At 46.0% G+C, this 25,225-nt stretch overlaps 1 protein-coding gene across 2 annotated transcripts in view; it reads right to left on the reverse strand.

Annotated features, from left to right (window-relative positions):
* Nucleotides 1-25,225, reverse strand: part of ADAM19 (ADAM metallopeptidase domain 19) — a 78,904-nt gene that overhangs the window by 38,424 nt on the left and 15,255 nt on the right. For both annotated transcript variants that reach the window (XM_081826251.1, XM_081826250.1), the window contains exons 4-5: nt 9,245-9,323; nt 3,272-3,348 (exon numbers count right to left, since the gene is read on the reverse strand). In XM_081826251.1, the coding sequence (XP_081682377.1) occupies nt 3,272-3,348; nt 9,245-9,323 (156 nt within the window). The remainder of the gene's footprint in view (nt 1-3,271; nt 3,349-9,244; nt 9,324-25,225) is intronic.

A 25,225-nucleotide genomic window follows, 5' to 3' on the forward strand; every position in this document is an offset into this window, starting at 1 on the left:
TCCTTCCCGTGATGGGATCTATTTTCTTTTTCAGATGAGAGGAACCAAAGCCCAGAGAAAAGGAACCTGCAAGGTCATCCAGTGAGTTAATGTTAGAGCTGGCGGCAGATCCCAGTCCTCTGGTGAACAGGTTCCTCATTCCCCAGTGAGGCCCTGACCCCAGCCCCACCCCCACAGCCCACTCACAGCCCCTGCACCCTGAGCACCGTCTGCAAAACAGACGGAGGCCCACGGGAGATGCCAGTCCAGCCAAGGCAAAGACAAGGAGAAAATGATTCAGGGAAGGCAAAGCTCAGAGATCACATTGCCAGGAGGTGTGGAGTCTCAAACGCAGGTCCTTTGACTCTAAATTCTGAGCTCCTTCCAGGCCATCATGCACACATTCTTACACATTCTCCAGCATTCATTTTCAATCTCATGTTCTCTCTCCTGCCCTCTCTCATAGAGTCCCAGGGCAAGGAATCAGGTATAACCACAGTGAGCGTGGGCCCCAGAGTCTGGAGGACAGAGCTGCTATCAGATGATTTATTGTATATCCTTGAAAGACCTTCTATGTAATTAAATTTGTCGGACATTTGTAGATAAGACACTATGCAGCCATTTGAAGAATGAAATAGATCTATGTGTGCCTAAGACATAATGTTAAGTGAGAAAACAATTACAGAATGTTATGTATCGGGTAATCTTATTTGGATTAAGAAACACCATGCATACACACAGTTATGTCTTTCAGTTTTGTATATCCCGAACAGTGATTAGAGATGGGGAATGCAATTGGTTGGAACGGTGGGAGGGGATAAGGAACTTTCACTTCTTTTAACCTGAGACTTGAAGATTATTTGGATGTTTAACACATTAGTTACGCAATAATAATTTTTAATAAGCATTTTTTAAAAAAAATAAATGACTTACCGGTGAGGTAAAAAAAAAAAATGTTTTATTGCAATCAATACCTCTCTTGCTGGCAGAGAGTGAGCTAGGACATATACACACATATACACACACACCATGTCTCCTGGAACCCACAGGTTCCCTCACATTCACTTCATCCCAGTACTGTCTAGATTTCCTCACAGATAACCATCCCTCCTTACACTGATACCTGCAAAGCATTTGTGCATGCAAGAAGTCAGGGAGACATTTAGATGATGAGTTGTTGATCAGAGACAGGCTTGGGGGGGCTGGACCCCCACCATCTCTAGTGAAATGGTATGCCACATCTTTTTACTGGTGTATTTTATAAGTATCCATAGCTGCCACACCATTCTCAAAGGTGTCAGCGGCCCAAATAGGATTATAAAACACGATATTACCTACCGATGTTCTTTTTTCACAAGAAATATTTCTAAGAGGATAAACAAGAAACCGGTAACAATGGCTGCCTCTGGTGGGTGGGGGGAGACCTGGAAATCCTGGGTGAGAAAAAGAACCCTATCTCTCATTGTACCCTCTCTTTTGTACTATTTGAATTTGTTTTTACTATGATCATGTATTACTGCTTCAATTAAAGTCACCCAAACACTGCTTTGGAGAGAAGAGGGGGCCCCTCAGCAATCTGGAAACTCTGGAAACTCAGGGGAACTCCTCTGTATTTGTATTATCAGCCTGAAGATTCCATTCGGTATAAATCCTACGTATTTTCCCTAATGAAAGGAGCACGTTCCCAGGAGAGAAGCACCATCGCTACAGAGATTCTTCCACTGAGGCATGGCTTTATGAGCCTTGGGGAGGGACTTGAGGGTTACATGGGTTTCAAGTCTGTTGCAGCTGCTCCTACTCTAGGGTCCGAATGAGACATCTGGTATACGTCTCCGGCTCTTACGCCAGCCAGGCCCACAGATGCCCTTTAGTTCTTAAGGTGTGTAGTGAGAAGGCTGGGAAAGTAAGACAGGCAAACCTGCACCAGAAGGAAGCATGCAAAACACAAACACATGGCGGCTCACCCAGTTTCCCCCTGTCAGCACGGCTGCGGGAATAGTCTGCGAGAGGCCAAGCCAAGTTCCCACTGCTCCAGACCATGGACACAGAGGAAGAGGCAGAGAGAAACAAGTCACACCTGCATGTCCCCTTTCTTCCTTCTTGGGACAGACATTGTTTACTTGCAGACTGCAGGTGGTGGTGGCTGGGCCTGTAAACACCACTGGGAGACCAGTTGGCTTGGCTCAACCAGGTCATCTGAGCAGGGGATTTGGAGCCACGGTTATGGTCTCCCGGCCAAAGCTTGTTACTGCCTAATTCCCTCCAGCAGACGCACCACGAAGCCTTACAGAGGAGACGTGGCCCAATTTGTAAACAAACATATGGGATCTGCAGCACAAGGAGCGTTGTCCTTGCACATGAGCCTGGGTGAAGTCTTAGCATGGCTTCACTGTTACAAGATGATAATAATCCTGTACGTCTGTAGAGTGCTGCAGCTAACATAGCACTTAACATTCTCTACCATGCCTATCATCCTGAAAACTACCTTGCTTCTCCCTTCTCTTCCTCCCTCCTCTTCTCACTAAATGCCCATTTCCTTTTTTACCGCCTACTAGTTCTTCTACCAGAGGAGAGCAAAGAAGAAGTGGGAATAAGGGCTCACGCTCATTTCAAGTGTCTGAACCATGACTTTTATTTTCTATATTCCGATGCTTTGACAGCTGGGGCCTTGCCCTTCTCAGGATTAGCCAATTCCTAGGGATGGTAAACAACTTTCAAATGCAAGCTCTCACCCTCTCGGCCAGTCCCCCTGCCCTGATCACTCCAGGGTCAGGTGCCAGACAACTAGGAACGGCCCCTGTGCCCCAGATCCCACTTCAAACTGGCCAATCCGAAGCCAGCTTACCCTGCCTTGCCTGTTTCTTCCTGTAGAAACCACAGCAAAGACTCTTGCCCGCATCCCCTCACCCCCTACAACCTGGCCCCTGACTGACCCCTATGCTTCCCTATGTGGTGTGCCCCCTCTTCTTGGGATCTTGAGTACAACAAACTATTTTTTCAATGGCAGTCATCTCCTGATCTGCTGGCTTTCCCATACCTAAATAATAATGAAACCTCAAGTTCCTCAAGACAGAGAAAGCTCAATGCCAGTGAATTTGCGGATTATCTGGTATTTCCCTTGCCTCTCCCAAGCTCAGGCCTTCTTAGAACTGGTTTGCATACACTCTCAATGGATAGCTTCTCAAGGTCCCTGCCCAAGGCCAGCCCCCTTGTCCTAAAAACTCCATGCCTGGGGAGAGTGCCAGGTGCCCCCCACCCCCGCCCTGCCCCCCATGCTGACAGGGCCTCTTACCTCATTCCCCGGCAGGTGCTGAGTGTCACACTGGACTGCTCTGCCTTCCTCACCGTCCCGTGGTAAAAGCAGTGGTCCTAGCAAGGAGAAAAGGGGGGTGGTCAGGCGAAAGGACACTGCTAAGCATGGCAAAGCTCATGTCTCGTGAAGGCCAGGGATGATTACATACGTCCTAACTTACAGTCTGCAAAGAGCTTCCTAAGCCACCCTTTTATTTGATCCTCATAATAGTGCTGGGAGGTGGGACAGAGCAGATGTCATCATCCCCAGTGAACAGATGAAGCAGCCGAGATTCCGCGAAGCAGAAAGATTTGTTGAAGGTCTCCCTGCTAGTCAGGGAAGCCAGGACTTCAGGTCTAGTTCAGGGCTCTTGCCGTGACATGTGGCCACAGGCAACGCTGGCTTCTGAAGAGCCTGCCTCCCGCTAGAGTCACCCCCGTGACCCGCTGCAGAGTTGAGATGCATGTCCTCCCAGAACCTCAGAATGTGATCTTATTTGGAATAGGGTCTTTACAGATGGCATTAAGTTAAGAGGAAGTCATACTGGACCAGTGTCCTTAGAAAAAGAGGGGAGGACACAGAGAGCCCGAGAGCGAGAAAGGGGCCATTTGAAGATGGAGGCAGAGATTAGGTTGATACAACTACAAGCCAAGGAGTACCACAGACTGCCAGGAGCCGCCAGAAGCTGGAAGAGGCAAGGAAACATCCTTCCCTAGAGACCACAGAGGAAGCTTGGCCCTGCTGACACCTTGATTTTGGACTCCAGCCTCCAGAACTGTGTTTTACACCATCAAATTCATGGTGCATTGCGACAGCGGCCCTGGGAAATGGAGAACTCCCCCACTTCCCCACTTCCCCTGAATCCCCGTGTGTCTGGATCAGACCCGATTTGGCACCTGCATCCACGGACGCATGGAGTTCTGATGCTGTTCTCACATCGGCGCGTCTCACAGCCATCTGGTCTCCCCAACCTGGCTGGACTCCTTGTGACTACAAGCAGATGCTGAGCGCCGCTCCGGGCCAGGGCCCCGGCTGGGCCCGGGAGACACGACAAGGAGCGAACAGGCACAGTTCCAGCCTTCCTGGGACTTAGCGTCTTTCAAGAGCCAATCTTAATTAAAAAGCCATACAGAGCTTTAATTACAAACTCTGAGGAGAGGCTTGAAATAAAAGTTGGAGGGGCCAGCAGGGTGTATTACAAGTAGGGGAACCAGAGCATCTAAGAGGCCACCTGGGACACAGCTGGGAGCACTGAAGCACCAACCAGACAGATGGGCACAGCCCAGGATTGTCCCCAACACACACAAGGGCACACTCCTACAAACTTCTCCCCAAATGGTTCAAGGGAGCTCAGCTGCTTTTAGAACAGAGAGAAGGAAAAATCCCCAGGGCAGAGCCAGGTTCTGCAAAGGTGTTAGGAAGGGTCTGAGCTATGCAGCTACAGACGCGGGAGCTTTTTCTCTCCCTCCCAAAGCCCGGGCAGGACCACTCAGAAATCTCGGGCATCTGCCTGCAGAACAGTCCCAGTGATCCATTCCTAGGACCATGCTTGCTTGCGGTTATTCCTCAATCCCCAGCCGGCAGGGACGTGACCCAGGAGACAGCAAACCTATTTGTCCGTATTCTTGGGCCCTGTCTCCCGCCCAGCTCCAGGCAGGCATATGGCCTGATAATTAAATTCAGGGATTTTGGCGTGGCCAGCCCAGATTTACGTGCAAGCTCCCACACCTGCCAGCAATAGAAACAGTTCCACAGCCTCTCTCAGACCTCCAGCATCTTCGGTCTCTACCTCACGAGGCATTGTGAGAATACTCTACATCAAGGACCTGGCACAGGGTACTTGGCCCAGAGTGGCCGGCAATAAACCTTAGTGATCATGATACAGTCATTAAAGTCTCCTTGTCAAAGGCAGAATGTGGCCTCAAGGGAGCTGAAAGCCCACCAAGGGCCTGAATCCTCAGTCGTCCCACACCAGGTCTGCGTCCTATATAGCTGAGCCCGCAGCCAGATCACAGGCTACGGGCCAGGTCGGCTCTCAGCTCAGGGTCAGTGTCCAGACCATTGGTGCCCTTTCTCCTGGCGACAACCCGCTGGCCAGCCGTGTGGCTCTGCTCCTCCACCCATTCAAGCTCAGTCAGGAGGAGCGCAGGCAGCGGCCGCCCTCTTTGCATCAAACTCTCCTGGACTTCAAACAAGCCAGATCCCAACCTTCAGAGGAGCAGAGGAAAGCCGTTGAGCCAGCACCTATGAAGGAACGTGAGGCAGGCACAACCCTCCTTCCAGCCAGGATTCCATCTGCTTGCCGATGCCAGCCTGTCACATGGTTTGCCCCCTCCCCCCAGATTCCAAACCTGGAGACGCATCATCAAACGCCCAGCTCAGAACCCAGCCACGGCGCCATCCGCTCCACAACCCGGGATCATTCACAGGTGGAAGAGGGGGCCAGGCCCGTATGGGGTAAATGCGACTCGCAGATGTTGGAATGACGGAGAGTCAAAAAGCTCAGAAAGGAGCGTCAGCTGCCGTTTCAAAAATCTGGGTACCTCTACAAATCAAGAGAATTCAAATCCAGGGATGGGCGTGAAGAATCCCTGGACCTCTTCCCATCTTTGGGCTGATGCTAACAGTGTTCACGGAGTGCTCTCTGAAATAGCGTAACAACGGACTTTTGTAACATGCTTTAAATTGACCAAGGGCTTTCACAACATCATCGCCTGTGCTAATGATACCCGCCATTTACTGTTGTAAACAATGAGGGCTAACATCCATCCAGCCCTGACTACTGGATAAAAAACTAATGGAGATTTTTTTTCCTTTAATTCTGACAGCCTTATGAGGTAGGTATTTTAACTCCAATTTTTTTTTTTAAAGATTTTATTTATTCATTTGAGACACAGAGATACAGAGAGAGAGAGAGAAAGCCTGAGCAGGGAGAGAGGCAGAGGCAGAGGGAGAAACAGGCTCCTCGCTGAGCCAGAAGCCCGATGTGGGGCTCGATCCCAGGACCCCGGGATCATGACCTGAGCTGAAGGCAGACGCTTAACCATCTGAGCCACCCAGGCGCCCCGAATTTTTTTTTTTTTTTAAAGGAAATTAAAGGTGGGAGAGGTTTCCAGTCACAGGGTCACACAGCCAGATGGAGACTGGAACCAGGGCAGCCTGACCTGAGACTTGACAACCTCTCCGAGCAAAAGCAGCCCCAGGAAAGTGTGCAGGACTGAACTGACCATAGCCCTAGTCTCTTCTGGCACCTCCAGGGACTTAATTCTAGTCTAAGCCTTGCCACTCACTGGTTATCTGAACGTAAACATGTTACTTTGTGTCTTCTCCTCTCAATTTCCCCATGAGTAAAATGTGGCGCTGGGAGAGATGTTTATAAATTCCCACAAATTGGTGATTCATCTTACCCTTCTATAGCTCAGAGAAATCTCTGAGCTCTCAGATTTTAATATATCCAATTTTCTGATGAAGAAACTCAACACCAGTGGGGTCAAAAGGGTTGGTTAAGGTCACATAGCTAGTTAAAGCCAAGTCTACAAGCCTGGCCTCCGACCCCAAATCTATAACTCCTACATGCCTGGCGGATGAGTTTGATGGTTCCCCAAGTTCCCAGGACCCCCAGCCAAGGCTGACAATAGGGTGTGGCCCTCCACGTTCGGGTCAGGCACAGCTAAATGGTGTATTCTATTCTGGGTTCTCTTTGAAGTCCTCAGCTCCCAGATAAGACAGCTGAGTAGGAGCTCCATGAGGCTGGGTGGGGGCTTTGCAAGAGTCCAACAGGAGGGGATGTATGACAAGAATGGGTTGTCCCATGCTGCAGCTAGGATGTGCTTCGGTCAGTAAGACCTTCAGGAAGGAGGGGTGCTCTGGGGGTGAGGGGAAGTTCTTTTCCACTCCTTTGTTTCTGAAAGGCCCTCACAGCATCTCTGCCTAATGCTGAGAGCACAAAGAACAAGTAAATGAACAGTCATGAAGTCATCGCATTCCTTCTCAGCTTCTCGGCCTGAGGGGGCCACCCAAGGGGGCTTTCACAGCAGGAAGTATGAGCTCATGGCAAACTTGTGCACTGAGACCCTTTCTTGAGCTTCGGGTGGAGAAGTGCAAGAGCCAAACTCAGAAGACTGTGCTTTGTGAGGTCCTGGGGCTTTCGAGGCATGCCTGCCCCTCTCCCTGGAGGTCTCGATGATGGAGGAAGTTTCGACCAAGAGGCACTGATGAAGGTGTGGAGCCACGGCTGGATAGCCTCCCCAGCGATGAGAAGACACGGCCACCTTGCCTGCTGTGGGTACTGGCCACACTGTCTGCTCCTCCCCCCTCCAGAAAGGTCTTGGTGAAGAAGCCAGCATTGATGGAACACAGCTCCTCAGCTACCGGATTACTATGCTCCAGACCTCTCAGATCTATCAAAACTTAGTGGTCCTGGGTCCCTTTCCCCATTCAAGGCGAACCTGATAAACGAACCTGAGCTTTTACTGCCAGAGAGTGGCTGTCATTGTCTTTTGGCCATCTGCACTCTAGCAGGGATATTTTAAAGATGGGCCATGGAGGGATCTCCAATCCCACGCGAAGCTGCCAGAGGAGCACTGAGGCAGAGGGACCTATCCTGCGGCCCCGTACACCACACTGCCCCATCTGCATGCCACCAACATCCATGATGTCCTGCCCCAACGGCAGAAGACCACTGCTGCTTTTGCTGGAGTCCATCTTCCCCCCTTCACCCCATCCATCCACACAGTCTGAGAAGGATCACTCTCATCCAGATTTTCTCATCTTGGGCACTGCTGACATTTGGGGCCAGATAATTCTCCATTGTGGAGGGGCTGCCTTATGCACTGTAGGACAATTAGCAGCGTCCCTCTCTTCTACCCACTAGAATCCATCCACCTCCCAGTTGTGAGAGTCAAAACTGTCTACAGACACTGTCAAGTGTCCCCTCCTTTGCTGGCTGAAATGGTCAAACAAGTACAATATTTTAGGGTAACTGCAGCTGATTAAAATTGATACATCATGAAACATATTTTCTTTGCATTATAGTAGTTACCCACACGTTAACAAAAGTTTAAGTAGAAGAAATGACTTAAGCAAAATCACTCCTAGCTGAGGACCAATGTTCTGGTCCCACCAAAGCTAACAGGTCCCCCAGTAGGAAAAGTCAGCAAACCATGAAATGGGTACAATTCACTACCTTAAATGCCCACCAGTGGGGTGTGGTGAAGCACACTAAAATGCATCCATCTGACAAACCATTTGAAAGACCGTTTTTGTTTTTTTTTTAAGATTTTATTTATTTGAGAGAGAGAGTGTGTTCGCAAGCAGGAGGAGGGGGAGGGACAAGCAGACTCCAAGCTGAGTGCAGAGCCGGATGCAGGGCTTGATCTCACGACCCTGAGATCACGACCTGACCTGAAATCAAGAGTTGGATACTTAACGAGCTGAGCCACCCAGGGGCCCCTGAAAGACCATTTTTTAAATGACAAGTCTTTGTGCCAATATCTAAAATCAAAAACACCTTTGAGGGAAAAAATATCCAATATGAAGACTGCTGCAAAACAAGAAAATCCGTATAACCTAAAATCACATTAAAAAGGCAGACTACAAAACCTTATACATCTATATGGAAAAGGATCAATTAAACATCTTAATTAAGCGAAATGGCAGGATTACCAGTAATTCATTTTTTTCACTTAAACTTTTAATAATACGTGGGTGATTAATATCCAACAAAGAAAATGTATGCTTCGTAATGACTTATGCCAATTTTAATCAGCTGCAATCACCTAAAATATTGTTTGTCTGACCATGTTAGCCAGCAGAGGAGAGGGTACCCTTATGAAACAACAAATTCATATCCTTGTCTTGGGTCAGGGCAAACAATCCCTTCAGAGGGGGGACTATCTCCACCATATATCTCCTCACTCCCCAGAGGTGGGACCAGGATAGGCCAACTGTAGATCTCTGTTGACCAGAACTTACCTCAGATTTCAGCGTGGTGGTTTGAGGATTGCCACTTGGAGTATAATGGGTTTCCGTGTAGGCTGGAGCAAAAAGGTGCCTGCAAAGAATAAACAGGCATTTGTCTCTTTAAGTGATGGCCTCCACCCTCCTGGAAACAGTAGCCAGTCATTCTAAATGACCCAGGAAGAACCACCCAAGCATCTCCACGCAGAAGAAAATAAGCCGCCATAAGGGCCTAAGGAACAAAAAGAAAACTGGGAGGAAGTTGATTAATTCTGTATTCAGTGGGTTCATCACTTTGTTTGGACACAACCAGGTGAAGTAGACAAAACTAAAGCAGTGGTTGCAACTTTTTCTGGGTCCTAGGAATATACACATGCAAACACATACTCAGAATTTCCCAAGGTCTATGGACTCTATTTCATACCTACATTGATAATGTTAGCACTGCATCCACCAACTTTCAGTATCAGCATGCCAGTTGTTCTTTAAGGGAAACCCTCTTTCCTGTTGCACGTTTTGGTGAGATTGTCAATCAAGGTGTCCCACCTGGCCGTGGCCAAGGGTGGCCCATGATCCAAGCTAAGCCAATGGAGTGATATTGCAAAAACGGAACAGATGGGAGCAATTCATCTCTTCCTTTGTTCTTGCTGCATGGATTCCTGGCAAGGCCTTTGCCTGCCTTTTCTGAGACCTAGTGGTTCAGATTTCCTGGGACCTGGTAGTTCTATGTGTTACCCTTACAATAAATTCTTTTTTTCTTTTCTTTTCTAAAATTGGACATTGGTTTCTTTCTTGCCACAGACCCCTTGAGGCTGAGGCTAAGAATCCCTCACCAAAGGCAAGGCAACACCAAACAAGGTTCCTAGAATTTCTCTAAAAGTTAAAAGAAAAATAAAAGAGCCAAATGGATGTTTCAACTAGCTCAACCACATTAAAAGCAAAATGCATCTATAGAAAGTTGAAGTCCTGGGGCAAAAAGATGTCTAAGGTTCCTAAGAGAAGAGAAATTGGGAATCTAACAAAAAAAGAATTAAGTGGAAATGCATGAAAAGGGCTTAACACCAGGCCTGGCATCACAGAGTGAACTCAGTAAAGGTCAGCAATCATCATCATTGCTTTCCTCAGGGATTATGATGGAAGACCCAGAAAAACAGACGGAATCTACCTATTTTCCCCTAACTCTCCCCAGCGATTAATGCTCCAGTTGATCACTTGAGAGAGGTGAAAAAGCAATTAGCTCATCCCTGCAGCCCCATTTCCTGGGTCTGCTTTCACAGACAACATTATGGACAGCTAGTCATGAGTTCAGAGTTCAATGGTCTATCCCAGTGCCAGTGGGAGATCTGAATTTTCCCACAGGAAATGCACTCCTGGCAAATACATTCTTAACCTCTTTTTGAGTCTTGGGGTGGGGGGAATCATTCATTCAGTGACATTAAGATGCTCCAAAGAGAACATTCCAGATTGAACCTCAGAGGTGTCCACATTCTTGTCAGTCCCTGGCCATGTCTTCAAAAGGGTAAGCATCTTCCTGTAGCTTCTTATTCTGAGGATCTCATCATAGGACTCTCAGAGCCTCAGGGTTAAAAGGGACTTTTGTAATCAATTAGCCAAACTCACTAGACTGTGGGCTCCCCAAGAACAAGGGCACAGGTGCTCTGTTCAAGACTTTTCCTTTCCTCCCAGCACCTCCCAGGCAGGCAATACATGTTTATTCTGTGAATAAGTGGATGGATGAATGGGTGAACCTCCTACCTTGTGTAGGAATCTGCCAGACAGCCATTCAGTATAGGACATCTCCAGTGACACAGAGCTCATGAGACCACCCACTCCATTTTGGAACACATTTAGTGGTTAGAAAAAGTTCTTACATTGAACCTCTTTGTAACTGGCACCCACTGGCCTCATTCTGTCTTGTGAATCCACATGGAACAATCTGCTTCCTTTTCTACCTAACTGCCATTCCAGGACCAGCAGCAGCACCGAATTAGTTAAAAATGAGATCGTTGGGCCCCACCCAGAAGTACTGGGGCAGACAGAAACTCAACCATCCATTGTAATAACTCTCTAAGTGATTTTGATGCAGTACCACCACCCTAAACCACAAGTTAGTTACTTTTAAGATAGGCAGCACACCTCAGAGATATCAAGGTGTCTCACTCCCCATCACCTTCCTGCCTCTACCACATCCTGGATCATTCTCAACTTGAAAAACCCAGAAAAGTTCCATCAAAACAGTTCACACATATTTATGTGTTAAACCATTTAACACACCTATGTACAACACACCTCTGAGGTAGGTCCTAATCCTTTCCCCATTGAGTAACTGAGGACAATGGGAACTCAGACATTTAACTTGTCCAAGTTCTCCTGGCACAATGTCAGGGCCAGGTTTCAGACCCCAGTCTGTTGGCCCTGACCATGTTTCTTAAGCACTCTGCTGTTCTGTTTTCTTAAAAAGTGGAAGCTTCACTTCCAGGAACCAGTAGTCCAAACCACAATTTGCTGGTAATGATAGTAGCCTTGAGGACATACAGGATGTCTCAAAAATGTCATGAGCTATTAGATGTGCACATATGCAGAGAAAAATATGCGTAAGCAAAGCACGTGGCAGGAGAAAGAGGATGAATACATAAGAACTTCAGGGCGAGTTTTTTGAAACAACAACCCTTTCCCCAAATGGGGTTGCAGACGTTGGCCAGGAAGGTCCTTCTTTCCAGAAGCAAAAGGAAGGGTCGTGTTTCATCACCACCACCCATGCAATTTTACCGAGAGACAAAACACCACTTTCAAATCCTCCCCACTGCCCAAGCCAGGCCCACCCATGCCTACGTGTCCACGTGGTACCCTAGCAGTGCTGTCGGGACTTAGAGAGGGGGCCACTGAGCAGCCCAGCTTGGCCCATCCGCCCCTTCTTCAGCCACATCTTGTTCTCATCTCCTCCCTGACAAGGGGCTGGCTCAGCAGATCAGCAGGAAGCCATCTCTCACCACTGGAGTGTATTAGGATTTTCAGGAAACAAGTTGTGAGTGATGTGCCTCCAGGAAGGGAGAAGGACTGTCCAAGATTTCCCACCCCACCCCCTCCTTTTTCTGGCTTTGATGGAAAAGCATTTTCTACGAAATGCTCCCCCGCCTCCATGCACACACCCTCCAGGCTCACAAGCCCATAAGGCAGACAGAGACGGTATCCCAATGTTAATAGCAGCCAGCATGGAAATGCTCACTTTGGGCAAAACCGAGGTTGCTCAGACCCCAGCGTCCTCCAGCAAAACCTGCATCTTCCGAATCCCACCTGGGAAAAGAAGCTGCCCCCCAAATACTAGACATAAGGTTGCTCTCCAGGGAAAGACAACACAGTTGCCTCGTGGCGGCCCGGGCCCTGGGTGTAGGTGCAGCTGGACCCCAAAAGCACACTGCAGTCTGAAACAGCCCTGACCCCTCTCCCCGAACGTTCAGCACCTTCGAAACCAGAACAATCCCTTTAAGGACTATTTGCTATAGAACACATTTCAAATGCCTCTCTAAACTTCAATCTCGAAAACTCCCTCTGCGGGGAGAAGCAGCAGGGCTCAAACAAACATCTTCTCTGAGCTCAACCCTCCTTCCTCTGCTTGAGATAAGCACCCGGCGAAGACAAAGTGATAACAATTTCTAAACCACCTTGAAAAACAACCTATGCAGCCATGCTCAGCACAGGTCAACATTACTTAGCTCATCCCACAGTGGCTATTTTTACGGACACCTCCTTCCTCCAGAGCTTGCTCCATCTAGGTCTTTCAAGAGTATCCTGGCACTTAAACACTGGTGATGCTGGGGGAGGTACAGCCTTGCTGGCCCCTCTCATTTTCCCTGGAGGATCTTCACCCTGCCCACCCGTGCTGATGATAATGCAAAGCCTCTGTCATTTCTTGCTCATACTCTTAATGCTGTCGTCATGGGACTTAGCCCAGTAACTGCACAACACCCGGAAACACTGTGAAAAAATATAAAATCCCAGGCCCCATCCCAGCCCCACTGAGAATTACATTCTCTAGAGAAGGACTAAGAAATCTGTATTTTTAATAGTTTTTCCAGGTGATACATTTTCAGGCCCTGAGAATTCTCCTACTCCACTGGATCAATGTTAACATTTTAAATTCTTTTTCTCATTTCTAGGCTCTTAATCACTCTTCCAAACCTGAAGATGATACCAGCACAGCACAGAGGGAAAGTCTAGGCTCAGAAAGCTTTGGTTTGAGTACCAGCTGCACTACTCTCTAGATGACTGTCCTTTGAAACCCTAGAAATGAGGCAAAAGGTGACCACGGTTGCTTTCAATTTCATGGAGCTGGTAGGCTTGAGAGATCAGGCTAAGGGTCTTTGGACTCTGGGGGGGCGGGGGGAGGTGTAGCTTTGAGAGACTACAATGAATTAAGGCAGCTCTCGTACAACCCTGTAAAAGAGACGTTAATTTGTAAAAGGCTAATGAGGTACGAGAGATGCAAATGATTTCTATCCAGCAGAAAAGGTAACTCCAAAGGTTATGGCTTCATTTCCCCTAAAATGGTATTAACCACTTTTATATCGAACTTAATGATCTTATCTCAACATTCATTTTTTCATTATTTAAAAAATACATGTATATGTTTTCCTTATCCAACTTTTAAACCAGTTTTATCATCTTCCTGGCTCCATGAAATGAGATAAATCATATTTTGACAAGTGCTCACTAGTATTTTAACTGCCAGTAACTATTTCTTTTCACTTGGGCCACCTACACCACCTCCGTGTCCTTGACCAAAAATAGCAGAGTAATGATTACTATCTCACAGCATCATTTAAAAAAGGATCAAATGAGAAAATGACATTCGAACACTAGCTCTGACACTTTCAGTTCTGAGGAGCTTGGGCAAGTCAGTTAACGTCTCTGTGCCTGTTTTCTCATCTATAAAATGGGAAGAATTTTAGAATCTACTACACAGGGTTGCTGTCAAAAGCCCATGAAATTTTGTCAAGTAAAATCAACAAATATGAAAGAACTCTTTGTAAAGTATAAAGTATTTGTGCTCTACAAATCATTGTTATCATTTTCTCCAGGAATAGCTAGGTGCACATGTGGTAAAATCTTGATAATTGGTAAATCCAGAAAATGGGTATCTGAGGGTTCATAATACTAGTCTCTCTCTTTATGGGTCTTAATTTTTTTTTTTTAAGTAGGCTCCACATCAACACAGGGCTTGAACTCATGATCCTGAGATCAAGTCCTGAACTGAGATCAAGAGTCAGATGCTCAACCAACTGAGCCACCAAGGCGCCCCTGGGTATTAGTATTTTTTAACTAGCTAGGGGACATTATGCCAATCACAAGCTATTTGACTTTAGTCCCCCTTTCTATCAAGTGAAAATAGTCCAGGACAGGGAGGCACTGGAAGGGTTTTTGAAAAGCCGGGAGTGCTGTTCTAATGTAGTGGCCGATGTTTGCCCATATTTGGGACAAAATAACAAATTCAGTAAGTATTGTTTTGTTTTCTTTTGTTTTCGAAGAAGGAGAAAGTAAAGGGGAGAAGGGACAGCTGTTTCAGAACCAAGATTTCCAAACCACTGCTCATTCCACCTTTGACTCCAGAGGAATGGAAAGAAACCAACATGCCAAAGGCATGGCCCTAAAGCCAAATAAGGATTGACGAGTCCAGGGGCCCACAGACAAAGGCATTCCCTTTTGAGGGAACAGAAAGGCCAAGGAAAGAGGAACTTTAAGCGTCGGTCCTAATCTAAAGAGTGGGGATCTCCTCCTATCCCAAGGACTTCCTTGAACAAGTCTCATTCCTACCTGAGGACCAGCCCCAGAAGCAACACTTTGAGGCAAGATGGTATCACCCATAATCCTGGCAAAAGGCCAAAGCTACATGGCATGTTTTCTTTAACCTTTTATTAAGGAAGTTTCCAAACAATGCATGAAATCAACACTCCTTTTCACCAACTGCTTCCCATTACATCTTCTCCCAGTCCGCACAAGACCTGGCATCCTTCCGACCAGCTCCTGGTCCTATGTTTTGCTTTTATATACCAGAGGATGTTTAGACGAGTACTGTTTACTCCTTTGGCCAACAGGGTCTTTATTTAATCCTCTTCATGCCTCCCTCCTGGCTAACTCCACAAAAATGAGTAACCTCTCTGTGCAAACAGGGCTGATTTCTTGGGATCAGGGAGCTTAACTGTCAGGAACCTGAGGTAAGGGACCTCAAAATGGCTCACCCAAGAGTTCACAGATTTGTTCTGCAGTGTCCTGAAAAGCCCATTATGAGTATTTATTGGACAGTTAAAAGAAGAAAAAGAAGGAGGAGGAGGAGAAGAAGAACAACAACAACCACCGCCATTAAAGGAAATGGGATACTATCTCTATTTCTTAGAAAAATTTTAAAAATGAAAACATTGATAGCAGCCTCTCTGACAACCAAATTTTTTTAAAGATTTTATTTATTTATTTGCCAGAGAGAGAGAGAGAGAGCAAGCACAAGTAGGGGAAGCAGCAGACAGAGGGAGAAGCAGGCTCCCAGGAAGCCTGATGTGGAACTCGATCCCAGGACCCGGGGATCATGACCTGAGCTTAACCCACTGAGCCACCCAGGCATCCCTAACAACCAAATTTTGATAAATAACCATCGTGCCTGTTTAACAGATCAACCTGAAGGAAGGGCCAAATCAAGAGGTAACAGGCATGTTGTAGGGATATACTCTGTGAAGAAGACAAAGAGGGAAGTGAAGAAGAGGAACCTCCAAGATCACCAGGCCTCTGAGAATACGCTAGGAGAGAGGGCAATAGGTGGACCAACCTATGAAAAAATGCAAACAAACAAAAGCCGGTGGGCGAAGACCACAAACCAACCTGCCCTAAATGTGAGTGCTTGGTCCCTTTTAGAGCCTGATTAAATATCCCAGTAACTTTGAAAAATCTTACCCCATGTTTCCTAGCCTCCTAATGCCCAAATCACAGCTCTGGCCCCATCTAGAAGGTCAGATGTGGGAAAGCCCTCCTCGATCGTAGTGGAGAACTATCATCCCAGCCTCCAGCATCCCTGCCACCTTTTTGGCAGAAGATTGCCCCAATTTGCCTTGAGACCAGTGTTCTCCTCTCACTGAGTACTGCGGCAGGCGCCTGGAGTCAGTAGTGACAAGCCAAGACGATCTTATTTCACCGCATTCCACGGTAGGTGACATCTGGTGAAAATGGCTGGAGCAGAGTCACCCCAGTGGTGGCACCTGAAGAGGCTGCCTATGAATTCCTAGACCCTGTCCTTTTTGAGCCCTAGTTCTTCAGCTTTTTTTCCGACATTCTATTTGTTGTCCCATATCGTTTCCATAAAGTATTTTGGGGGGGGGGCAAAATCAGTATATAGATTGCAGAGTTGACTGCAACAAAAGCATCTTTATATGCCACCCTCTCTTTCCAATACTTCCCCTCAATCCACTTTTATAGAAGAATTTGAAAAAGAGCAAAAGCAACTTACCCAACATCACACAGTTATATTTTGCTTCTAAACCCATCAGTCTAAATAAACAAAAGTAAGCTAAATGTCAGTGGTAGATAATCCAAGAGTTAGGCCGTGCAGACACTCCCAGAAGGCAGAGAGGAAGGATGTTTGTGTAATCTAGGCAATAATTGCTTATTAAGCAGCAGCATCAGTACAAACTGTGGGGCATATGGGAAGACCTCAGGAAGACCAAATTCCTCCTGGCTTGAATTCATCACGTATTTGCTCTGGGTCATCGGCCAAGCTGCAGTACCTCTTCTGAGCCTCAGGCTCTGCATCTGTAAACCCATTTACTCATTCCACGAATATTGCCTGAGGCCAGTGGTGTGCCAGGCACTGTGCTAAGATGCTAGGGGATGTGAGTGAAGCAAGCGTGGTTTTTCTGCCCTCCACCCAGCACCTGCATCTCCCGTCATGAAGATCAGAGGAGGCTAAAGGATGGCAGAATATGCCACCCCCAAATACGTGCTACTTTAGCCTAAAGATTATTTTGCACCGAAGGCAACTGAGAAGAAGCAGATACAGAACAAAACAAAACAAAAACAAAAAACAAACAAAACAAACAAAAACAAAACCTCTCTGCCCTCCCCCTATTTGCCTAAAAGTAGGACAAAACTTTCAAAGGCTTCCCTCCTCCCCTCTCTACCAGGAAGGACAAAAGTTAACCACTGGAGACAACTTCAGGCCCTATCCGCCCAGAGAAGGCACCAGAAGAATCTACGCAACTTTTACTGACTAGCGTTTGTCTCGCATGAGTCTCCCATATGTTTACCTCTCCACAGTTTACCATCTTTGGAAGCCTAACTGCTTTCCTCTGTCCTGTCATTTCTCTACAGATGTATTGTTCTTTGGGAAAGACACTACATAAGCCTGAATTCTAACTCTTTGAGTTACTACTAACTTTTCCCTGAGTATCTCTTATGTACACATGCTAATAAACTTCTGTTTGTTTTTCTCTTGTGAATCTGTCTTTTGTTACAGGGTTCCCAGCCAAGAACTTAGAAAGGTAGAGGGAAAATGATGTTTCCTTTCCTACAAGGTCAGCTGTGCAAGCACTTGGCAAACACAAACAGGCCACACAGAAGGTGCGTATGACCATCTGGTCCCTGGAGGCCAAGTCACTGTTAAACAGCCCATCTTCCTTCCTTCCTGGAATTGCTGCAAACCAGTTAGGTAACCAACTTCCAAGTACCCCCCAATATGCTGCCGACACAGCTATAGAGGAAGGGTGCTTGTGCATCAGTGTTTATGTGTGTGTGTGTCCATGTGCTTGAGTGTGTGTGTGCTGAGGACAGAGAGGAAGAGTGGAGTAAAGGAATAGGAACTAAGGGTCCTTACTCAACATTTCTGATTTCCTTTCCCCAGTCGTATTCCCACCACCACATAACTGAAAGGCTAGTTCAATCTTTGCACTCTTACCCAAGCCCCAAATTTAGCATCAAGAGGTCAAGAGATAAAGTGCTGCTATCTTTCCCAACACTTAGATCACCTCTTTCCCTAGCGTTCCAGTCTCCCTACCAAAGGAATCCCTTTCCATGACTTGCCTTTCCTTTCAGGGGAGGAGGGGGGCTTGGGAAAAGGAACCATGCCTGATATAATGCAGCCATTATACCCCTTGGCCCATCTGGACCTCTCTCCAGGGAGACTGATGCAAGAGGAGAAAATGTGGAGGCTGCCAGTTTTCCTCAAATCTGTAACCTCGGGGGAGAAAGAAGGAAAGGGGGCAGTGGGGCACATGGGAGCTATGGAAGGGACTGGAAAAGAGCCATAAGTACAGAAGTCATAAAGACCCCATTTCTCCTTAAAGTGGCTGAGGAAAGCCTGGCCCAGCTCCACCCACTCAATGATATCATTGTTTTCAACAAAAGCGGGTTTGAGAACGCCCAGAGAGGCCCCCAGTGAGGCCTCAGCTGCTAGAACAGGCAGAGGTCTCACCAGTTCCTGGGAGATCAAGTGCTTAGAATTGCAGATAAGGAAGGAAAACTACGTAAAAGCCCAAATTACAGAGATAACCAGGGTAAGGACAGATATTGCTTCTGCCCGGCCTTCTAGGGTCACGGAAAGAGAACAGTACACTACTTTACACATAGTTTTTATGCGTGGATCCCCACCATGATCCTGCAAAGTTGGTGACTGGGGATTATATCTTCATCTAATGAGAAAACTAAAGATCTGAAAAAAGAAGTGGCTTGTCTGAGGTCCCAGCACAAGCTAAGGACAAACCCAGGGACTGGCAGCCCTGTTCTGCTACCTACTCACGCAGGAAACTCAGATTGGCCCTTGAATCCATCCCCCCCACAGCCCATAGTCAACCCATCTCCCAGTCTCCATGATTCTACCCTGTAAACACCTCTGTAAGGCATCTCCTTCTCTCCATATCAGCTACCTCTTCCCTAAATGCGATCACCATAATTTCTCTCTCAGATTATAATAAAACTTTTGAATGGGTCTTCATTACGTTAGCCCCCTCCAATCTATCCTATGCTTCAGTTGAAGTAATCCTTCTCAAATGCATTTTGGATGCTATTCTATCTGACCTTCAAAATATTCTTCAGTTCCCCATTGCCCTCAAGATAAACAGCTAAACCATTTAAGGAGCCTTTGAGGCCCTTCAAGGATTCACCCATGTCTACCTGGCCAACCTCTTCTCTCACCATTTCCTCCAGCACCCCCTCCCTCTCTGCTCTAACCACAAAGAACCTCTTTACATCTCCACATGTTACTCTTGCCCTTGGGGCTTTGTTTCTGCTACTTGTGCAGCTTGAATATGTTAACTCTTATCACCCTCCTCCCCCCACCCACCTACTTCTTCCTTACTTCACTTCCTCCCAGAAGCTGCCCCTTCTCCCCAGTCCAGGGTAGGTTCCCCTTCCCCAGGGCACACAGTGCCCTCTACTTCCTCCACTACAGCCCTACCTCATTCTGTAATAGTTTAATTCCCTATCTCCTCCACTAAACTCTAAGCCCCGTGACAGCAGAGACTGTGTTTTGCTTGCCACTGCTTTCCTGGGAACACCCACGACCTAGCTTAACACCTGCCACATGGTTGGCACTCACAGTATTTGTTAAATGAAGGAAGAGAAGAAAGGAAAGACAAGAAGTTAAGAGTTCCCAATGAGTAGTCCAGAGCTCAAGCCCAGTACAATAGAGACTCTCGTCAGAAAAGCCAATGATTTGGGGTGCCTGGTTGGCTCAGTCGGTAGAGCATGTGATTCTTGATCTCAGGATCATGAGTTCAAGCTCCATGTTGGGTATAGAACCTACTTTAAAAAATAAATAAATAAAGAGCCAGGGATTCTCTGACCCAATGTCTGCCCCCAGCTGAGCTTGAGCAAGACCTACAACTTGCCCCAGGGTGCCTGCCCAAGGGCCTATTTATTTAGTATTCAAGGTATCAGCTAAAGGTCTGTGTATGGCACTAAGTTCTACACAGAGAAAGAGTAAGCTCATTCTCTTAAAATCAAAATATAATGTAGTTTCATTCTCAGGACAGAACCAGTCCAGAAGCTCCAGTATTGACCTCCTCCTCCCTTAGATTTTTCTTGGGATCATCATGTTCCGTTGCCCAAGCACAGTTTGGGGAGTGGAAATATCCTCCAACTTCTAGGGAGTCTAGGTGAAGAGCCTAGACGCATCCTGGAAGCTAGGGAGAAAACAGAGGTCTTGGAGGTGGGATTTCCACACTTCTCCCAAGTCCAAAAGTATATCCATATATCCATCTGCATCCCACCTACCAAGCTACCAAAACTTCTCAAGAGGCTTTCCCCCAACCCTAAGTTGTGAAGAAGCTGCTTCTGTCTTATGCTCAGCCCCCTGCAGTCCATGGCTCCATGGCTCCATCCACTAGGTATACCTGTATCTACTGGACTCAACCTGAATTTCCTTCAGTGGGGAGGCCTGGGGGAAGAGCTTCTTCTCATCCCATGTGTAAAAAAATACAGCCTAGCTTTAGAGTACACCTCAAGCATCTTTCCTAGAAGTACCCCACCTACCTCCCTGATCACATGGTTTTACCTGAGGGAAGAGAGCCCAACTCAAGTAAAAAATAAGAGACTAAAAAACTGAGCTTCAAGGCACTGAAATCTTTGGGTAGCAAGCTATGGAAGGAAAATAAAGCCCTTCCCTATTCCCTACATAACACCCTTGTGAATGAAAATGATTTGGCTAGTTGGAATACTGAACTCCTAAGAAATTATTAGCAGTATAGCATGGTTCCCCTTGATCCAGACCAAATATGTATATATTAATTTCTCAGTGTGAATTCCTTTCTCATTCTTCCTTTCACCTCTCCTCCCTCCCTCATCCAAAGCTTCTCCTTCTTTGGATGAACCTAGAAGGTAAAATGCTAAGTGAAATAAGTCAAACAGAGAAAGACAAATATCATGTGACTTCATTTAATGTGGAATGTAAAAGCCAAAACAAATGAAAAACAGAAACAGACTCGTAGATACAGGAAACAAACTGTTGGTTATTGGGGGGGGCGGGCGGGCGGGCTTGAAATAGGTGAAGAGGATTAAGAGGTACAAACTTCCAGTTATAAAATAAACAAGTCATGGGGATGTCATGCACAGCATTGGGAATATAGTCAACGATACTGTAATAACTTTGCATGGTGACAGATGGTAACTAAACTTATCATGGGGATCATTTCATAATGTATAAAAATATCAAATCATATGCCCCTGAAACTAATAGGATACTGTAGTCAATTATACTTCAATAAAAAAGACAAAAAACAGCCTCCCCTCCTTGCTCCTGCAAGACAGAGCTCCAAGTAACTGTCCTTAGGGAAGCTTTCTCTATCCCCAGTCAGAAACTTATTTTTATTTCCCACCTGCCTCCTCAGCCTTGTACTTTCAACTCTATTATTAAATTTGTAATCTGCTTGAATTATGCTGCTTGTATGTTTTCTCTCCCGCAGAGAGCAAACTGCCAGAGGGCAAGGATGGTGTGTTTCCATCTATCTACTCCCTACAGCACATAGTGTAGGAGTTTACACGTATGTGCTCAAGCAACATTTGCTGAAATCAACCTTGTGGAATGGAGCCAAGTTAGCTGGCTTAGAAGGCAGGAGATCCATCAACTAATGAATGAATAAACAAAATGTGGTATATCTATACAATGGAATGATATATAACAACAAGGAATGAAGTACTTATAAATGCTATTCAACATGGATACAACTCACAAACATTACCTTAAGTGAAAAAGACCAGACACACACACCCACACACACACACAAACGTACTGCATAATCTCTTTTATATGAAATATCCAAAATTCCCAAATCGAGACAGAAAGTAGATTAGTGGTTGCCTATTGCTGATGGGGGTGCGGGAGAATGAGGAGTGCCTGCTCATATTAGTTTGTAAGGACGGCCTTCACAAAGTACCACAAACTGAATGGTTTAAAAAACAGATTTATTTTCTCACAGTTCTGGAGGCTAGAAGTCTAAGATCAAGGGGTTGGCGAGCCATGCTTCCTATGAAAGCACCAGGGAAGGATCTACTCCAGGCCTCTCTCCCAGCTTCTGAGAGTCCTTGGCTTGTGGCAGCATGACCTCAGTCTTCACGCAGCATTCTCCCTGTGCACATCTGTGGCCAAATTTCCCCTTTTTATAAGGACACCAGTCATGCTGGATTAGGTGCCCACCTTACTCCATTATGATTTCTCTTAACTGATTAAATCTACAAGGATTCTATTTTCAAATAAGGTCATTCTGAGGTCCTCAGGGTTAGGGCTTCAACATATGAGTTTGGGGGACACATTCAACCCATAAAACTGTTAATGCTTCTTTTTTAGAGTCATGAAATGTTCAAAAACTAGAACATGTGGGGTTACACAACTCTACAAAACATTCAATTGTATACTTTAAGTGGATAATCTATATGGTATATGCGTTATAGATCAATAAAGCTGTTTTTAAAAATGGCAGGAGAGTTGTGCTTAAAGAGTGTGCCCAAGCTCAAAAATCAACCCATTGGTGAGAGTGTGTGAAAACAAGTTCTCTCCACAAGGACTATAGGATGTAACTTAGAGAGAAGCCAAAGTAAATGTGCTTTATCCATGTGTTCCATGTAAAGTCCCCTGATCCAGTGATTGAAACCTAGAAGGTGATCCTCTAGAAGAACCTTCCAAAGAATACAAGGGTGTTCACTTCAACACTGTTTGTTAAAAATGAAAAAAAAAAAAAAAAGAAGAAGAAGAAAAGAAGCAGCTTTGAATGCCCATCAATATGGGGTAATTACATTAATCGTGACATCTTTATCATTACTGAATCTGGATGATGGGTATATGGGGATTCATTATTTTATTCTACTCTGTGTGCATTTGATGATTTTTCATTATAAGAAATTTTCAAAGTTAATTACGGCATACACATACAAGGTAATATCATACAGCCATTAAAAATTGTCACATAAAAAATCATCTGATAAATTTACATGGAAATGTGTCTGTATATGCTCTCACACTCTGCTGTCTAACTACAAAATGGTACAGCCTTCGGGGGTAGAAGCTGTGGAGTGAGAGGTACAACTGATGAAAATTTAAACCATTTTAAACATATATGCTAAATGACCTTGCAACTCAATCTGTAGGTATCAATCCTACAGAGATGTTTGCAAATGTTCTTAAAGACAATGCGTCAGCTGATTACTGCAGCATTATTTGTCATAGCAAGAAATTGGAAACCTAACTGTCCATTAATAGGGAAATTAATAAATTCTGATCCATCCATTTAGTGGAATCCTATGGCACCATTAAAAAGAATGAGACAGACCTATAGATATGCTAATATGGAAAGATAGTGAAGATAAATAATAAAAAAGCCAATTACAGAATAGCATATAAAGCATAATCTTGTTTATTTTGAAACTCTATTACTTGTGTAATTTTTTTTCTAGAATTTTATTATCAAACTTTTCACACACTCCAAGAATTTCTTGTGTAAAATTTTTTAAATGATTTGATGATTGTCCGTGCTCTATTTCCAAGTGAAAAAAATGCACATAAAACTGAGGATATAGTATAACCCCCTTTGAGTAAGCTTACACGGAAATTTACAAAGGGTTAAAAAAAAAACTTACATCAAATAGTAAGTTCAGGGTAAATGCTCCCACACTGGATGCCGGCGATCGATCGGCGATCGTTGTTATCTTAAGGTAAACAACCTGATGGCAAAGGGATCCTCAAACTCAAGAAATCAACTCCTGACTTCCTGACTTCCTCCAAGGGCACGGCTTCCCTTTGCTCGGACAAGGGTCCATCTAAGGCCAGCTGACAGCTTCCTCCCATTCATTTTATCCCATGCTCCCGCTGAAGGGCCGCCAGGAGAAATAAGCTTGAGACAAAAGAAAACCAGGGACATCCTTCCTGGCTACACAGGCAGCCCTGGCTGCAGGTCCCTGGAAGGAGAGAGAGCCGGAACCGGCAAACACATCCTGACCTCCTTATCGGACAGTTCAGGGCTTTGCCAAGGGAGCGGTTGGGCACTGACTCCCAGGCACAGAGAAGACATACAGTTTGGCTGGAGAGCCCTGCGAAGCTGTATTCATGAGATACAGTGAGGTCAAACTGGCCATAGCTGGAGAGCAGGAGTGACTTTCCTCTCACGGGCCGTGGGCTTTAAGGTCAACCCTCCCAAATTATATTTGGAAACCAACTCAGGGAAATTCTCTATTACTTCATTCCTTTTTTTTTTTTTAAGATTTTTTTTTTTTAATTTATTTATTTGACAGATAGAGACACAGCAAGAGAGGGAACACAAGCAGGGGGAACCAGAAAGGGAGAAGCAGGCTTCCCGCCAAGCAGGGAGCCCGATGCGGGGCTCGCCCCAGGATCATGACCTGAGCCGAAGGCAGATGCTTAATGACTGAGCCCCCCAGGTGTCCCTCTCTTACTTCATTCTTAACTGTTTTTCCGACCCTGCAAAATACAAATAATAGCGACTCTTTATTGCAATTTCGTAGTGCACCAGGCACTGTGTACGTCCTTTGGGAGCATGACGTTATTGAATCCACACAACATCCAGCGAGGTGGCCACTATTATTAGCCCCACCGAGTGGATGAGGAAACAGATTCACAAAGATGAAGTGACTTGCCAAAGCTTACATCGCCAGTGGGGGCAAGGAGCCAGGCTCTGAAGCCATACGCACCTGGACAACACTACTACCATACACTTTAGTCCAGATCCTAATCAGGGCCTAGGACAGTTAGAAGGAAAGGGACGAGGGAGGGTAGGACGGGGAAGTAATACCAGTTCTAACAAGACAGAGCATACTAAGCAAGGACAAGGCTCTGAGAAGCAACATCTAGCCACAGCTAAGAGCCTGGGCTTCGGAGTCAAACAGATCTAGCTTCACATCCTGGCTCTGCCCTTGCCTCCCAGGGGCCCTGGAGCAAGTCACCCCGCTCCATTCCTCAGGGTCCCCATCTGCCAAATAAGGCCAATACAAGTCCCTCCACCTCAGAGCTGTTGTGAG

The sequence above is a fragment of the Leptonychotes weddellii genome, chromosome 7 (assembly GCF_054177405.1).
Source record: "Leptonychotes weddellii isolate Sample4059 chromosome 7, ASM5417740v2, whole genome shotgun sequence".
NCBI classification, from domain to species: Eukaryota; Metazoa; Chordata; class Mammalia; order Carnivora; family Phocidae; genus Leptonychotes; species Leptonychotes weddellii.